Here is a 16338-nt window from a genome sequence, read left to right on the forward strand (position 1 = left end):
TCGTGTAGTGAGGCACAATGCTGCGTGGGGACACTGACCTCCAAATTTCTAAGCACGATACACTCACTTATCAATGTTATTGTGGCACTGGACTCCTTCCCCATGAGCGTTTTTTCAGGGGGGGGGGGGGGCATTCGGCCCTAAATTCACTCGTATCGATGACAATACCCGACCACATCCAAGAGCGCAGGTAGAGGAGCTCGTGCAGTTGTCGACAGCATTGTTACAGGAATGGAATGCCCAACCACAAAAACACTGTAACATCCTGGTGGGCAGCATGGTAACCATTTGCAGACCATGCATTGGCGTCCGTGGTGAAACCGTAGGCTGCGGAGTATGTATATACGAGTGTCACTCCAAAAGAAATGCACAATATTTTTTTTTAAATATCCATCTTTTATTCTACATGTTTGTAAGTTTTATAGTGTGTAGATACATCCTTTAAGAACAATATTTTCATTTCACCACATAATTTCCATCCCTCTCAACTGCCATCATGGAACCAGCGCCTGTATACCGACAAGGTAAAATTCTGGACCAAGCTGTTGGAGCCATTGTTTGGCAGTGTGCACAAGGGAGTCATTATCTTCAAACCTGAAACTTCCTGGCGGTTTAAAACTGTGTGCCGGACCGAGACTCGAACTCGGGACATTTACCTTTCGCGGGCAAGTAGATCATTTGCCCGAGAAAGGCAAAGGTCCCGAGTTCGAGTCTCGGTCCGGCACACAGTTTTAATCTGCCAGGAAGTTTCATATCAGCGCACTCTCCGCTTCAGAATGAAATTCCCATTCTGGAAATATCCACCAGGCTGTGGCTAAGCCGTGTCTCCGCAATATCTTTTCTTTCAGGGGTGCTAGTTCTGCAAGGTTCGCAGGTGAGCCTCTGTAAAGTTTGGAAGGTAGGAGACGAGGTACTGGCAGAAGAAAAGCTGTGAGATCGCAGTGTGAGTCGTGCTTGGGTAGCTCAGATGCTTGCCGGCACGGTAGCTCAGCCTGTTCGGTCAGAGGGTTAGCAGCCCTCTGCAATAAAAAAACTGAGATAATCGATCAACAACGAACTTAACCGGATATTTTACGACGTCTGCCCCGAGCAGATGCAGCGAACGAAAGTGAACAAAATGAGATCAAAAACAAAAAAAATGGTAGAGCACTTGCCCACGAAAGGCAAAGGTCCCGAGTTCGAGTCTCGGTCCGGCACACAGTTTTAATCCTCCAGGAAATATCAGCGCACACTCTTCGTCTATGATGAAAAATGATGGAGCCATGTTTCATCACCTGTCACAATTTTTCCAAGAAATTCATTTCCACCATTCTCGTACTGTTCCAAAAGTTCGCTGCATACCGTTTTTCTTGTTTCTTTCTGAGTCACTGTCAACATCCTGGGAACCCACCTGACACAAACCTTTTTTAACACCAACACTTTCAGTATTCTGTAAACACTTCCTTTCCCTATCCCAACGTAGCGTGACAATTCGTTCGCTCTGATGCGTCTGTCAGAAGTCACCAATTCGTTAACTCTCTACACATTATCTGGAGTGTGTGCAGTACGAGGCCTGCTGCTGCGAGGGCAGTCCTCAATATTGCCGTGCCCGTTTTCATCACGTAACCTGCTTGCCCACCGACTAACTGTACTGTGATCGACAGCAGCATCTCCATGCACATTTTTCAACCTCTTGTGGATGTTTCCCACTGTCTCGTTTTCACAGCACAGGAATTCTATGACAGCACGTTGCTTCTGACGAACGTCAAGTGTAGCCGCCATCTTGAAGACATGCTATGACGGCAGCACTCACGGGAGCAGGTTGAACTAAGTTTGAAACATGAGGGAAGGATGTATCTACACACTGTAAAAGTTTCGCACATGCAGAATGAAAACTGTATTTTTTACAAAAATAGTGTGCCTTTCTTTTGAAGTGGCCCCCGTAGAGATAGATGTAATGTTTTTTGTAGTTTGTCCAGTGGGCCCTCATAAATCGCGATGGCTTCAGTGTAATTATTGCCTTTACATAACAATCTCATTTATGTTCGTGTCATGGAATATTTCGTTCAGTCATCTTCTGTGCCTACTATTGCAGTTCCCTCTGTGTATTGCAAGTTTCATCGAGCTATTTTATGCGGAAGTCAGTGACACATCACGAGAAAGTTGCTTTCGTCCTATATTTTTGCCCATAGTGGATTTAAATAAATACAAGTGAGTAAATTTAATCGATAAAGCACACATATGACAAGCCACGGATAAAATGAAATCCAGAAATAGCAATTAAATTGGCAAGGCACAGATGTACAATGCTTTTATCTAGTGGAACGTAAATAAATATTAGCAGTGTTTTGTGGTGTTTTAAGTCACGAAAATGCGTAGAGCTGCAAGGTAACACGGAAGTGGACTGGAAACATCAGTGCCAGTCCCTGCAAAACGTGCAAGGAGACGATACCTCCCGGCGTTAGCGAAAATCAGGCAATTATTACGCAACGCAAAACTCACGCTCATACATCTTCTGTAATGAAATGTTTTTTGATGCAGAAGCAAATCAAAACTGTGAATATATTTCATTCCTGATCAGTGACAGTGTTTTAAATCACTATAAGGAAGGGCTTGTGGTAATTAGAAAGAGGCATTTTAGAAGCTTGCAAAGGCGGATGTTCAGTATCTTTAATACTTTTTAAGTGTCGGCGGTGGCGCGAACGAAGATGTTTTCTAAAGAGTCGACGCTTCTAAATGATGGCTGCCAGTTAAGGTATACTGAAAAGTTTATTCCGACACGGAAAGGAAACGCTATTGCATTACTCAAGTAGCTGAACTTTTTATGTAGAGCATCCACAGTCGAAATATTACGTACTGAATAAAAATGACTGCTGTGACTTAAAAGTCTTTATTCAGAGACATGACCGGTTTCGTGAACTATCTTTGCAACATCACGTGTTTATAGTCAGGCCATAGAAGCAATCTGTTTAAAAGCCGAAAAAAGGTGCATTCCCCAACTTTGTCATCAAGATATTTTAAAATTTCTAACTCGCAAATGTGCGAATGTTCATAAATAGAAAGCGGCGACTAAGGCCATCACGATACCTCCTTGTAGAAAGCCTCGGTGGAAGCATCGCTGTTGCCAGTATTAAACAAAGTCGCAGCGGTCCTTCTTATTCGGTATCAAATAGCAGCATTCGGAAAGACAAAATAAGTTCGTCGGAGGCCGTGCAGTACGGAACACACGCCATGCCGGCGGGGCTGAAGGCCGAGTACACCGCACCGCCGCCTCTGCCGCAGGTGGTGCCTCTTGCTGCTGGGCTGCTTCTGCAGTCGGAGCTCGGCCGAGTGGGAGCGACTGCTGTCCAGGCAGCGCAGGAAAGTGCTCTTCACCGACGCCAGCACCATGGGGGTAAGAGCGGCTCTTGTCTCAGTGTTTTACGCTTCCAGATGGAATAACACCTCTGTTGGCTAACAAAGCAGCTACAGTTCTAGTGCATAGTCTCTCTATACGCGTTTGTGATTGGTCTCTCTCTCTCCCTCCCTGCGCGCGCGCGCGCGCGTGTGTGTATGTGTGTGTGTGTGTGTGTGTGCGTGTGTGTGTGTGTGTGTGTGTATCTTCCACTAACTAATCCACCCAAACAAATGAGTACAAGCGTTTATATTTTCACAAATCTAACAATTTGTAAATTTCGCAGTTAACTTTTGGATATAAAGTAGAATGGGAACTAAGAAGCTGGTAAATTCCAGAAGCTACAAGCCACCTTCTTTAACTGGCTTGTGTCTTGATGGATAACATTCCAGCCAGGTAGGAGCACACACTTAAAGATTGACTGCACCTGCTGTCAACAACAAATCCATCACGTTTCGTGACTCCACAGAAACCTGAGTAAGAGAAGAAAGAAAAAGACCTTCTCGTAAGAGAATGCAACAGAAACACTGGCTAGCTTAACGTAGACGGAAACCATTAACAGGCTAGAAGAAGCAGCATCTCCTACATTTACCCGTCCGCTTAGGCATAATCTTGTGTTTGTCCCTGTGGATAATCGTGAGTGCAGACTTCGAGTTTATATTGCATAAATTATAACTTTGTCAATGTTGTCAGAAGTTGATGATATTGTAGTTCATATATTAATTACATAATTCATGGACTTCTCACATTTTTGGAAAGGTCACTTCAAAAAGTATATTTCGGTTAATTTGCAATTCCATGCACATTACACGGACACCTTTAAACGATTTATTATTATCATTATAAGTATATTAATATATTCTAAAGACTGCTGGAAAAATACAACATTCTCCAGGACAAGGTCATCTTATCGACAAGCAATGTAACAGGTAGTTCATAATTACAGAAATATATCATTACAAATGTTGACCAAATCAAACACACATGTCACAGTATATTTTATCCGGAAAGTTGTATTAATACACAGTTTACCCCGATCTGGTGGACACAGGCGTGTGTTCTCGCATGCAAACGGTGATTAAGGCGCTGAATGGTATGCCGCAATAGATCGTCCCAAGGATCTTGCGCCTTTCGTTGCAGTTCGGCAATACTTCTTGCGGGCCCTGGAGAAAGAGTAAGTTAACACTTCATCACGTCCCACACATGTCGGTCGCATCAGCCGTACGTGGACGCGCACTGATCTCCTAAAATACACATCACCTTACTGTCGAAGAAATGACACTAGCACTAGGATACCAGCCTGTGCAATGTAGCAGGCGCCAGTTACTTTACCCTGCAGAAACATCGAATGTGACCAAGAGTTGTAACTAATGGCCCACCGCACCCTACATCCATCACTCGTATAGAAAGAGAACGCACTCTCATCACTGAAGACAACAGCGAGCCATTCCGCCTTCCAGTCAACTCTTCCAGGACACCAGAGTAGCCCTGATTGGCGATGTCGTGGTGTCTGTGGTAACCTGGCAAGACTCACACGTGATCTTAATCCTCCTGCAAGCAGAGAGGTCCCAATGGTCCCTGCTGAACCAGCTTAATGTACCCCTGGATGACGTTCCGTCGGCGACAGCCGCTCGCACCGTGTGTTGATCTTGCCGTGCGTCTGACCGAACCGGACGTCCACAACCTGGTCGACAGGTGTGGGAATGATCCACAGACCACTGGTGAAAGCAGCGACCCATCACTAATACATCGTGCTAAACTTATGTAGCAATCTGGCGGTACGTCCATCCAGCTTCCAACAGACCCACAATGCGACCATCGCTCAAATGGTTCGAGCTGTTCGAGAGGAGTACGTATTCGTCAGTGGGGCACGGTTGTACCCCAGAACGAACATAGCAAGCACTGTTCACCTCTAAGGTGCACTCACTTACTGCCTGCAGAGTCGGAACACAGGCTACACACACAAGCCACCTAGACGCCATCTGATCTCCGATGACTGCTCTGACAAATGAATCACTAACACTGCAATCCGCCAGTATGCACGTACTGTGTACCCTACTGGCACTGAACACAGTCCTTGAGGGGTCTGCATTTTTTCCATCAGTTTATATTTCATTTTGATTAATGAATCATTATATCAAAACATTTTATTGTTATTATTATTAAATTCATAGGCATTTCCGATATGATGGCAAGTTTTATTTGGTGTTGGACCAAGCAAAGGACCATCAAAGGTGAAAATAATAAAGACGTGTATGTGATGGTTTCAGTGAAACAGGTTTGCTTCAAACTGTCGAAAAAGCACAGCTGATAAAATCTCCCGTTCCTTTTGTTACGTGGCCATTTATGCCAGAAGTGTCATAGAAGTTATTTTTATAATTAATATGCAGATCTCAGTAGTCTAAATACTCAGTTCTTCAACACTGTATGAAAACTATAGACAACACTCGCTGCTCCAATCATTGTAGTGCCGTACTCCTTCTTCTCCTTTCCTTTTAATACGGTGAGGAATACCTATTATTTTGAAGACTTGGGAGTTTTTTTAGTAGTCTCATGACAGACCAGTGGTGTTACAAAATTGTTTTCTGTCAAAAATCATTTCACCACATGTAAAGAACATGGAGGGAAATGGCAGTCTCCTGATGAAGGTATATTTATATATACCGAAACCTTGGTCAAGAATTTTAATAAATCTTTATCCTGCAACTGTTTTGGCTGTCATCATTTACCGTGAACTATTCACGTTCACCCCCCCCCCCCCCTCATGAACCATGGACCTTGCCGTTGGTGGGGAGACTTGCGTGCCTCAACGATACAGGTAGCCGTACCGTAGGTGCAACCACAACGGAGGGGTATCTGTTGAGAGGCCAGACAAACATGTGGTTCCTGAGGAGGGGCAGCAGCCTTTTCAGTAGTTGCAGGGGGCAACAGTCTGGATGATTGACTGACCTGGCCCTGTAACACTAACCAAAACGGCCTTGCTGTTTTGGTACTGCGAACGGCTGAAAGCAAGGGGAAACTACAGCCGTAATTTTTCCCGAGGGCATGCAGCTTTACTGTATGATTAAATGATGATGGCATCCTCTTGAGTAAAATATTCCGGAGGTAAAATAGTCCCCCATTCGGATCTCCGGGCGGGGACTACTCAGGAGGACGTCGTTATCAGGAGAAAGAAAACTGGCATTCTACGGATCGGAGTGTGGAATATCAGATACCTTAATCGGGCAGGTAGGTTAGAAAATTTAAAAAGGGAGATGGATAGGTTAAAGTTAGATATAGTGGGAATTAGTGAAGTTCGGTGGCAGGAGAAAAAAGACTTCTGGTCAGGTGAATACAGGATTATAAATACAAAATCAAATAGGGGTAATGCAGGAGTAGGTTTAATAATGAATAAAAAAATAGGAGTGCGGGTAAGCTACTACAAATAGGATAGTGAACGTATTATTGTGGCCAAGATAGACACGAAGCCCATACCTACTACAGTAGTACAAGTTTATATGCCAACTAGCTCTGCAGATGAAGAAGAAATTGAAGAAATGTATGATGAGATAAAAGAAATTGATAGTCATGGGTGACTGGAATTCGACAGTAGGAATAGGGAGAGAAGGAAACATAGCAGGTGAATATGGATTGGGGCTAAGAAATGAAAGAGGAAGGCGTCTGGTAGAATTTTGCACAGAGCATAACTTAATTATAGCTAACACTTGGTTCAGGAATCATAAAAGAAGGTTGTATACATGGAAGAATCCTGGAGATACTAAAAGGTATCTGATAGATTATATAATGGTAACACAGAGATTTAGGAACCAGGTTTTAAATTGTAGGACATTTCCAGGGGCAGATGTGGACTCTGACCACAATCTATTGGTTATGAACTGTAGATTAAAACTGAAAAAATTGCAAAAAGGTGGGAATTTAAGGAGATGGGACCTGGACAAACTGACTAAACCAGAGGTTGTACAGAGTTTCAGGGAGAGCATAAGGGAACAATTGACAGCAATGGGGGAAAGAAATACAGTAGAAGAAGAATGGGTAGCTCTGAGGGATGAAGTAGTGAAGGTAGCAGAGGATCAAGTAGGTAAAAAGACGAGGGCTAGTAGAAATCCTTGGGTAACAGAAGAAATATTGAATTTAATTGATGAAAGGAGAAAATATAAAAATGCAGTAAATGAAGCAGGCAAAAAGGAATACAAACGTCTCAAAAATGAGATCGTCAGGAAGTGCAAAATGGCTAAGCAGGCATGGCTAGAGGACAAATGTAAGGATTAGAGGCTTACCTCACTAGGGGTAAGATAGATACAGCCTACAGGAAAATTAAAGAGACCTTTGGAGAAACGAGAGCCACTTGTATGAATATCAAGAGCTCGGATGGAAACCCAGTTCTAAGCAAAGAGGGGAAAGCAAAAAGGTGGAAGGAGTATATAGAGTGTCTATATAAGGGCGATGTACTTGCGGACAATATTATGGAAATGGAAGAGGATGTAGATGAACATTAAATGGGAGATACGATAATGCGTGAAGAGTTTGACAGAGCACTGAAAGATCTGAGTCGAAACAAGGCCCCAGGAGTAGACAACATCCCATTAGAACTACTGACGGCCTTGGGAGAGCCAGTCCTGACAAAACTCTACCGTCTGGTGAGCAAGATGTACGAGAGAGGTGAAATACCCTCAGACTTCAAGAAGAATATAATAATTATAATCCCAAAGAAAGCAGGTGTTGACAGATGTGAAAATTACCGAACTATCAGTTTAATATGCCACAGCTGCAAAATACTAACGCGAATTATTTACAGACGAATAGAAAAACTGGTAGAAGCCGACCTCGGGGAAGATCAGTTTGGATTCCGTAGAAATGTTGGAACACGTGAGGCAATACTGACCTTAAGACTTATCTTAGAAGAAAGATTAAGGAAAGGCAAACCTACGTTTCTAGCATTTGTTGACTTAGAGAAAGCTTTTGACAGTGTTGACTGGAATACTCTCTTTCAAATTCTAAAGGTGGCAGGGCTAAAACACAGGGAGTGAAGGCTATTTACAATTTGTACATAAATCAGATGGCAGTTATAATAATCGAGGGGTATGAAAGGGAAGCAGCGGTTGGGAAGGGAGTGAGACAGGGTTGTAGCCTCTCCCCGATGTTATTCAATCTGTATATTGAGCAAGCAGTAAAGGAAACAAAAGAAAAATTCGGAGTTGGTATTAAAATCTATGGAGAAGAAATAAAAACTTTGAGGTTCGCCAATGACATCGTAATTCTGTCAGAGACGGCAAAGGACTTAGAAGAGCAGTTGAATGGAATGGATAGTATCTTGAAAGGAGGGTATAAGATGAACATTAACAAAAGCAAAACAAGGATAATGGAATGTAGTCGAATTAAGTTGGGTGATGCTGAGGGAATTAGATTAGGAAATGAGACACTTAAAGTAGTAAAGGAGTTTTGCTATTTGGGGAGCAAAATAACTTATGTTGGTAGAAGTAGAGAGGATATAAAATGTAGACTGGTAATGGCAAGGAAAGCGTTTCTGAAGAAGAGAAATTTGTTAACATCCGGTATAGATTTAAGTGTCAGGAAGTCGTTTCTGAAAGTATTTGTATGGAGTGTAGCCATGTATAGAAGTGAAACATGGACAATAAATAGTTTGGACAAGAAGAGAATAGAAGCTTTTTAAATGTGGTGCTACAGGAGAATATTGAGGATTAGGTGGGTAGATCACGTAACTAATGAGGAAGTATTGAATAGGATTGGGGAGAAGAGAAGTTTGTGGCACAACTTAACTAGAAGAAGGAATCGGTTGGTAGGACATGTTCTGAGGCACACAAATTTAGCATTGGAGGGCAGTGTGGAGGGTAAAAATCGTAGAGGGAGACCAAGAGATGAATACACTAAGCAGATTCAGAAGGATGTAGGTTGCTGTAGGAACTGGGAAATGAAGGAGCTTGCACAGGATAGATTAGCATGGAGAGCTGCATCAAACCAGTCTCAGAACTGAAGACGAACAACAACAACATTCACGTTCACACAATGGTACTTCAGTTTCACTGTAATCCTGTAAAAAAGCCTGTAGCCACGTTCGCACCGCTCTGGACCGCTTGTATCAACAATAATTGGAGTCGTCTGATCTATGGCGCATGCAGTTTCTGGGCGAGAACATTTAAGCGTTTCGGTGCTGTTAAATAATTATTGTTGACTGCACTTTGGTTACCGCCTGTTGTCAGTGTTATTGTCGTTTCGATATTTGCCTTTTATTGTCTGCCACTAAGCAGCCTTTAACTTAGCTTCCTGTCGGTGTTTGTGAACAGGTGTTTATGTAACAGTGAACTCAGTGTCTGGATTAAAATGTCGAAACGCTCAGTACTGTGTGAAAGCAAAAAATCATATGACTGGATTAAAATGGATATTTAAGGTAAATTCAGTGCGATATATAGTATCTGCAAGGACGACTCACATTCTGAAACTACAGTAATTAAATAAAATTAACGAATAATGATATGTTTCTCGCGATAAACGCTTCCGAGAAAAGACACTATATGTTTAAAAAGCAGTATGGAAGTGAAACCACTCAAACCCGGAGACCGAGTGAAAACATTCATGCTATAGACATAACCGACACAGACTTGGTCATTCGGTTCTCTCTCACATCGAATGAAACCAATCAGACACGGAAAGTGAGTGAAAAACATTCATATAGCTGACGTAGCCGCAGTTACTAGTTTCATTCGGTTATTCGACTCGACTGAAAAAACTTACTGAGCGAAAAAACAGTTGACTGGCTAAAATTGGTTGTTGAAACTAGTCGATTGCTTCATCACTACTGATCAGTCTCCGTGAGTTGGCAGGCGGCTATTTTAGTGTCCAATAGAGTCCATGGTACATCGCACCGCCGTCGCTAACACAGCAAAAATAAATGCCACTCGCTGTCAGTTAGGTATCACGAACTCATCTACTGCGACTGAACATGGAACGATTACATAAGATAACATAATTTACGGCTAAACGAATGCCAGAGAAATTCATTGTAGGAACGCTTAGAGAGTATCTTGCAAGTACGAACTAGGCTGCTTGTAAATAGCTACTCCTGCGGAATACATTAAAAATTAAGATGTAGGAAATGGTGCTCTCTTACAAGAAGAGTATTGCATTATGGTTACAACATAAAAAAGGGAAATTCGAGATCATACGGAGATGAGGTGGATTGCGGAGAAAAAGTGTACAAACGTGGAGTGTTTAGCGGCATGTCTGTCGGTAGGCACTATTCTTCATAGTGAGGTAATATTCGAGAACCACACAGAAGCCGAAATCTGGATCTTTCATAACAATCTAGGCAGAAAATACTGTCATTTCTAAAATTCCTGTAATACTTGTCTGTTGGGACCCATATTCAGTATTCGACGTCATTGACTTTTTGTATTAGAGGCACAGATGCTATCTAACACATTTGATTACTGGTTTCGGCCGTTATGAGTCATTTTCAAATGTTTTCAGCTTGATCACAAGGTAACACTTGAAATTCTTCGCTGTATGAAACTGCTTCGACATTAAATTACTCAGTAGACAATGTAAAATGCTTTTTTATTCCAGTCTCTGATCACAAATGAATTATTTAGACGATGACCGGTTTCAGTCTGTAATGACCATCTTCAGATCTAAAATATATATATGTAGTAATCATTTACGCAAAAACATAATCTGATAAAAGCACATCAACATGACTCATAAACTAAGGCTAGATATAAATACGCGATACATTATTTGGTTATCGTAGTACGTTATCAAACAAAGCAAAGTAGGCGTTGGGTGCAAAATCGCTTTGTCCATTGAGTACCCTAGTGTGCTCATGCCTTTTGGCTTTGTAGATTTCTAATTCCTCCAACAAGTCGAGAGCGCGACTCTTCTCTGCCCTGTGTAAAATACGCATACAACTCTCGATATTGTCTACAGTGTGGCCGGTTTCTGCTAAATGCATTCCTAATGCAAATTTGTTATGTGCTTGTAATTGCTCTCCGAATCTAATTTTAAAAGAGCGGCCAGTTTACCCGATGCAAAATTTGTCACAGCTACTACAAATCATTTTGTAAACCCCAGAACCGTCAAATTTATCAGAGTCTTTACTCAAACTGTGTTTTAAACGGAGTTTCAGAGTGTTGTTCACTTGAAAACCACATCTAACCTTAGATTTATTCAAACACTTTTCTATTTGTTGGGACATTTTCCGTAAATTTTCATTGGAATAGTTTTCAGGTTTTCTTTATTCTCTCTTTTTTCTGGATGATTGTGGCTCGGCCTATTATTTACTTTCTGTTTCTTCATCCTATTGTATGGGCGCATAACATCTTTAGCTCAAAAACCGTTGGCTACTGTAATTTGCTTTTGTATATACTAAGTTCTCGGCGTACTTCACTGTCGGCCAATGGTAATCTAAAAAGTCGGTGGATCATAGAGGTGAAAAAAGCCCTTTTATATCGAGGCGAATGGCATGAACTGGCTCCAATAATAGTGACTGTACATGTAGGTTTTTTGAAAATCGAAAATATATGTCTGTTATCAACCTTCTTAATGGTAAGGTCTAAATAGTTAATTGAGCCCGCGTCTTCTATTTCTGTAGTAAACGCTTTTTTTTTTTTTTTTTTTTTTTTTTTTGTGCATGCTGCCTAGGGCTTGAGCAAATGCGGTAACCTCATTCTCGTCCTCCCTTAACAGTAACAAGATGTCATCGACATAACGTTTATAATATATGGTCTTGTCTTTCAGTCGCGGAAACTTAGCAAAGAATTTACATTCTAAGTCGTTCATGAAGATGTCTGCTAACGTACTAGTCAAACTGTTACCCATCCCAAGGCCATCTTTCTGTTGATATATTTTGTCATTGAATGTAAAATAGTTATACCTGTACGCAAATTCTAAAAGTTCCATTAATTCTGTGTATTCTGCAGTATTAATCTTGTTATGTGTTAGCAGATTACGTTTAGTAATCTGGTTTCCTTTATGGGGACACTACTGTAGAGGCTTTTTACATCTAGGGAAGCTATTGTCGCGTTATTTGGAATATGTATATCCTTAATAGCAAGGTCAGAACTGTTTTTCACCCCTAAACTGGTGGAGAAAGTGTACACCGCTTTATGTTTGTTGTTATGACCATGACATGACATGGCGATGACAAATTGTTAACAATTGGACGGGCTTGGTTCCCCTTCTTATGTATCTTAACCTGCGATCTCAGTTGGGGGACCTTAGGATTCATCATTTTTAGCGATTTCTTTGCGTAATCGTTAAGCAGAAATTGAGAGCTGTCTATCTTTCCGCGATTATGTCGCAGTTGGTGAAAGTAGACCTTGTGTGTGATTTTGTAATTGGTGTCACATGTTCTGGAGCAATGGATACAGATTAATATCGTGTAGTGATATTTTTGTTAAAAGTCAGTAACAAAGCGAATCGAGAGAACTACATGGAGATTTAGTACCAGAACTCGAAACCACTCATTATTCACCTCGTATTACTTGCAACAAATACTTCATATCAAGAATGAAGTTATGTGCATTAAGAAGCTAAGTGCGTGACTGGTCTTGCTTTTTTACATATACACTGATCAGGCAAAGTAGAACGATCTAAACGCGGTAGCATAAGGAAAAATATATGCACAGGGGGTCAGATGCCTGATCCGACCGTTTTTCGGGCCACCCCTATTGAACAGGCCGAACCACCTGGCGGAGAACCAGTTAGGCGGCAACAACAGCTGCTATGCGCGAGCTCGTAATTGGGAAACCCTCGACAGCGGCCTGCGTTTCATTGTCAAGATGGAAGCAAAGCAATGCTTCAGCGTCAAAGTCGGGATCAGGACTCACAGGAAGGCGGGACGAGGCCTCCGCATTGGCATATTTAGACGTACATCCAAATGGATTTCGTAACTCTAGCGAAACAAGAACAACGTCCAGCTTTGAAAGCAGTGTGTCAGGCAAGGAAGTCTGAGGGTTAAACAAGGAAATCAAGGGTTTATGGTCAGTAATAAGGTAAAACTTGGAGTCTTAAAAAAAAAAAAAAAACATGAAATTTCTTGCGAGCAAAGACTATGGCAAAAGCCTCAATTTCCACCTAGTAGTAGCGGAGCTGGGACGGAGTGAGAGATTTAGAGGCGAAAGCAACAGGTCGCTCTGAGCCACTGGTACATTAGTGGGCTAGGACGGCGCCAAGGCCATATTGAGAGGCGTCAGTCGCCAAAACTATGTGCTGATCCGGAGAGAAAGTAGATAAACAAAGGGCCCAGTGTAGTTTGGATTTCAACCCTTGAAAAGCACGTCCACAACCCGGACTCCAGCAAAAAGGTACATTCGTGTGCAACAAGACATGTAATGGATGGGACTATGTGACCGCCCCTTGAAGGAATTTATCATATAAGCTATCTTCCCTAGAACGGCCTGAAATTCTTCGTGGAAGATGGGCAAAGCATAGACGTAACAGCAGAAATGTGACCTGGCAGAGCCGGCCGCTGTGACCGAGTGGTTTTAGGAGCTTCAGTCCGGAACTGCGGTGCTGCTACGGTCGCAGGTTCGAATCCTGCCTCGGGCATGGATGTGTGTGATGTGGTTAGGTTAGTTAGGTTGAAGTAGTTCTAGGTCTAGGGGACTGATGACCTTAGATGTCCCATAGTGCTTAGAGCCATTTGACCTGGCAGAGGGAGAATGGCATCCTTCAAGACCTCGAACCCCCAAAAAACAATAGAAGGTTGAAAAACTGACCTTTTGCAAAGCTACACCGTAAACCTGTGAACTGTAAAACAGAAAACAAAGCGCGCAAATATTTCAAGTGACCAGCCGTGGAGGAGCCTCTGACAACAGCGTTAGCCAGGTAATTAATGCAGTCTAGGACAGGCATCGTCAAATTGCTCTAAAAATCTATGTAAAACAGCAGAGACTGCTAGCCACACCAAAAGGAAGGCGCAAATATTGATAGAGACCGAAAGGAATATTCAAAACCCAAACTCACCAAGACTCTTCGTCTACAGGAACCTGTAGATCCACTTCCGGCAAATCGATTTCAGAAAAGTACTGACATGTCGGTATTTTCACTAGCAGTTCCTCTTGCCGTGGGAGAGGATGTGTATCCTGCTCGTTGACAGTAGTTCTGAAGTCGCCACCGAGGGGAAGTTTCCCCGATGGTTTTGGAAACACAGCTAGTGGAGACGACCATTCACTAGCCATGAAAGGTTGCACCACCCATTCAATTCTGCTTTCACTTGACCTTTCATGGTGACAGGAATGGGACGAGCAAGACAAAAACTAGGCGGAGCCGTGGATTTGAAAGAAATATGAGCAGAAAAATTCGTAGCACACCATATTCCTTCCGAAAACAAATTCGAAAACTCCTCACACAGTGTTTCCAACTGAGAGTACGTACCTGATGGGACATTATGTGAACTGCGTCCGTGACAGAAAATCCAAGGGCCTAAAATGAGTCCATCTCGAAAAAGTTCTAAAAATCAGTATCAGCAACCGCCAAAAATGTAATAGATCAGTTCTGACTCTGTAACACGCCCGTGGGTACAATTGGGTGGGGTACATTAAACTGACTTCTCGTTTCGTGGCCGTGCGTCCTGTCCACACCACGTACCTGATAATCCCGCGGCGGTCGTATTGTTCTGCTCCACACTGCTGCTGGCTTGCTTGAAATTATCTATCGAATTATGCTAGCGGGCTCAGGGGAGCCACTCAACGTTAAAACACAACACTGTCCTATGTCTGATATGAACATCTATATTCAGAGACGATATGGAAACCACAGGTTGCACTGTTTACACTCTAAATCGTAAATGTTTCTCCCAATTAACAGTCTTGACGATTAACAGTCCAAAGATCATTCGGACGAGCGTACGCGTAACCGACACGACGCGGGTGATTGTTGATGATGCGGAATCCGAATGATCGAACGAAAGTTGTTACGCTCGTCACACATACAGATATCGTTCTCCTTGTCACCAGTAATGATGTAACACTGTTCGTAAAGTTAATTTTTCAGTTCTCAGTTCTCAGTTGTACGAGCGTACGCGTAACCGTCGCGACGCGGCTGATTTGTTGATAATGCGGAAACGGGATGATCGAAAGCACGTCCTCACGCTCGCTACAAGACACTGGCACTTGACTGCACTCTTTTATGGTAACTAATTTTTAGTGATTCACATTGGTTCATTCTGAGAGACCGAACACGGCGTGGATGATCCATGCTGTACGACACGCAACGAGAGGAAACATAAATACGTTATCGACGGCACTGCTCATTTTTTTCAATACTTCTCGACGCACTTTCCTCTGAATCACTTCCAAGTTTCATCACTTCACTGTAACAGCACTTGTAGCAACACTTCAACCTGAAATTTTTTTAAAAAAAGAGCCTCTCACATGCAGAGCTACACACTACACAACGTAACACTACCGTGTCCCGCGCTCGACTCTCTGCAGACGCGGCTGCCCGAAAAGATACTCCACAACTAAGCCAGCGATATGACACTACGCTTACAACTTGTAAGAGGCAGAAGCCGTAAACTGTCCCAACAGCGCAATGTTCTTTTTGTTATAACTGACCAGCTTCCGTGTGAACAGTATCAACGGTGGCGAGCCTAAATTCACACAAGTTGAGAATTCAATAACGTCACTGCAGCCCCTTTGTCTACCTGTAAAAGGATCACATAGCGAAAAACACTTAACTCGATAAACACCTTGGGAGGAGTCACAAGCGTTGGAGTCACACAGTGTACGCCTGTGCCCATATCCTGAGAAAATTCCGGCGAACGACGCACGGAGGCGATGTGGCCTTTCTTCCGGCGAGCATTACAAGTAGCACAGCGATTAGGACACCCCGAACATTCGTGCTGGACAAAACAGAAAGGGCTAGACGGAAACAGAGCGCTGACGCCTGCGCTGTGGCGGTCGTGGCTGTTGGGTCAGCTCGGCGGTGAGCCCTCGTGTTTAGCCCTG

The 16338-nt window shown here is 42.8% G+C and overlaps 1 protein-coding gene across 1 annotated transcript in view; it reads left to right on the top strand.

The window, feature by feature from the left end:
- Positions 1-16338, top strand: part of LOC126281815 (uncharacterized) — a 52709-nt gene that overhangs the window by 16760 nt on the left and 19611 nt on the right. The window contains exon 2 of the mRNA XM_049981044.1: positions 3262-3373. Coding sequence (XP_049837001.1) covers positions 3262-3373 — 112 coding nt within the window. The remainder of the gene's footprint in view (positions 1-3261; positions 3374-16338) is intronic.

The sequence above is a fragment of the Schistocerca gregaria genome, chromosome 7 (assembly GCF_023897955.1).
Source record: "Schistocerca gregaria isolate iqSchGreg1 chromosome 7, iqSchGreg1.2, whole genome shotgun sequence".
Taxonomy (NCBI): domain Eukaryota; kingdom Metazoa; phylum Arthropoda; class Insecta; order Orthoptera; family Acrididae; genus Schistocerca; species Schistocerca gregaria.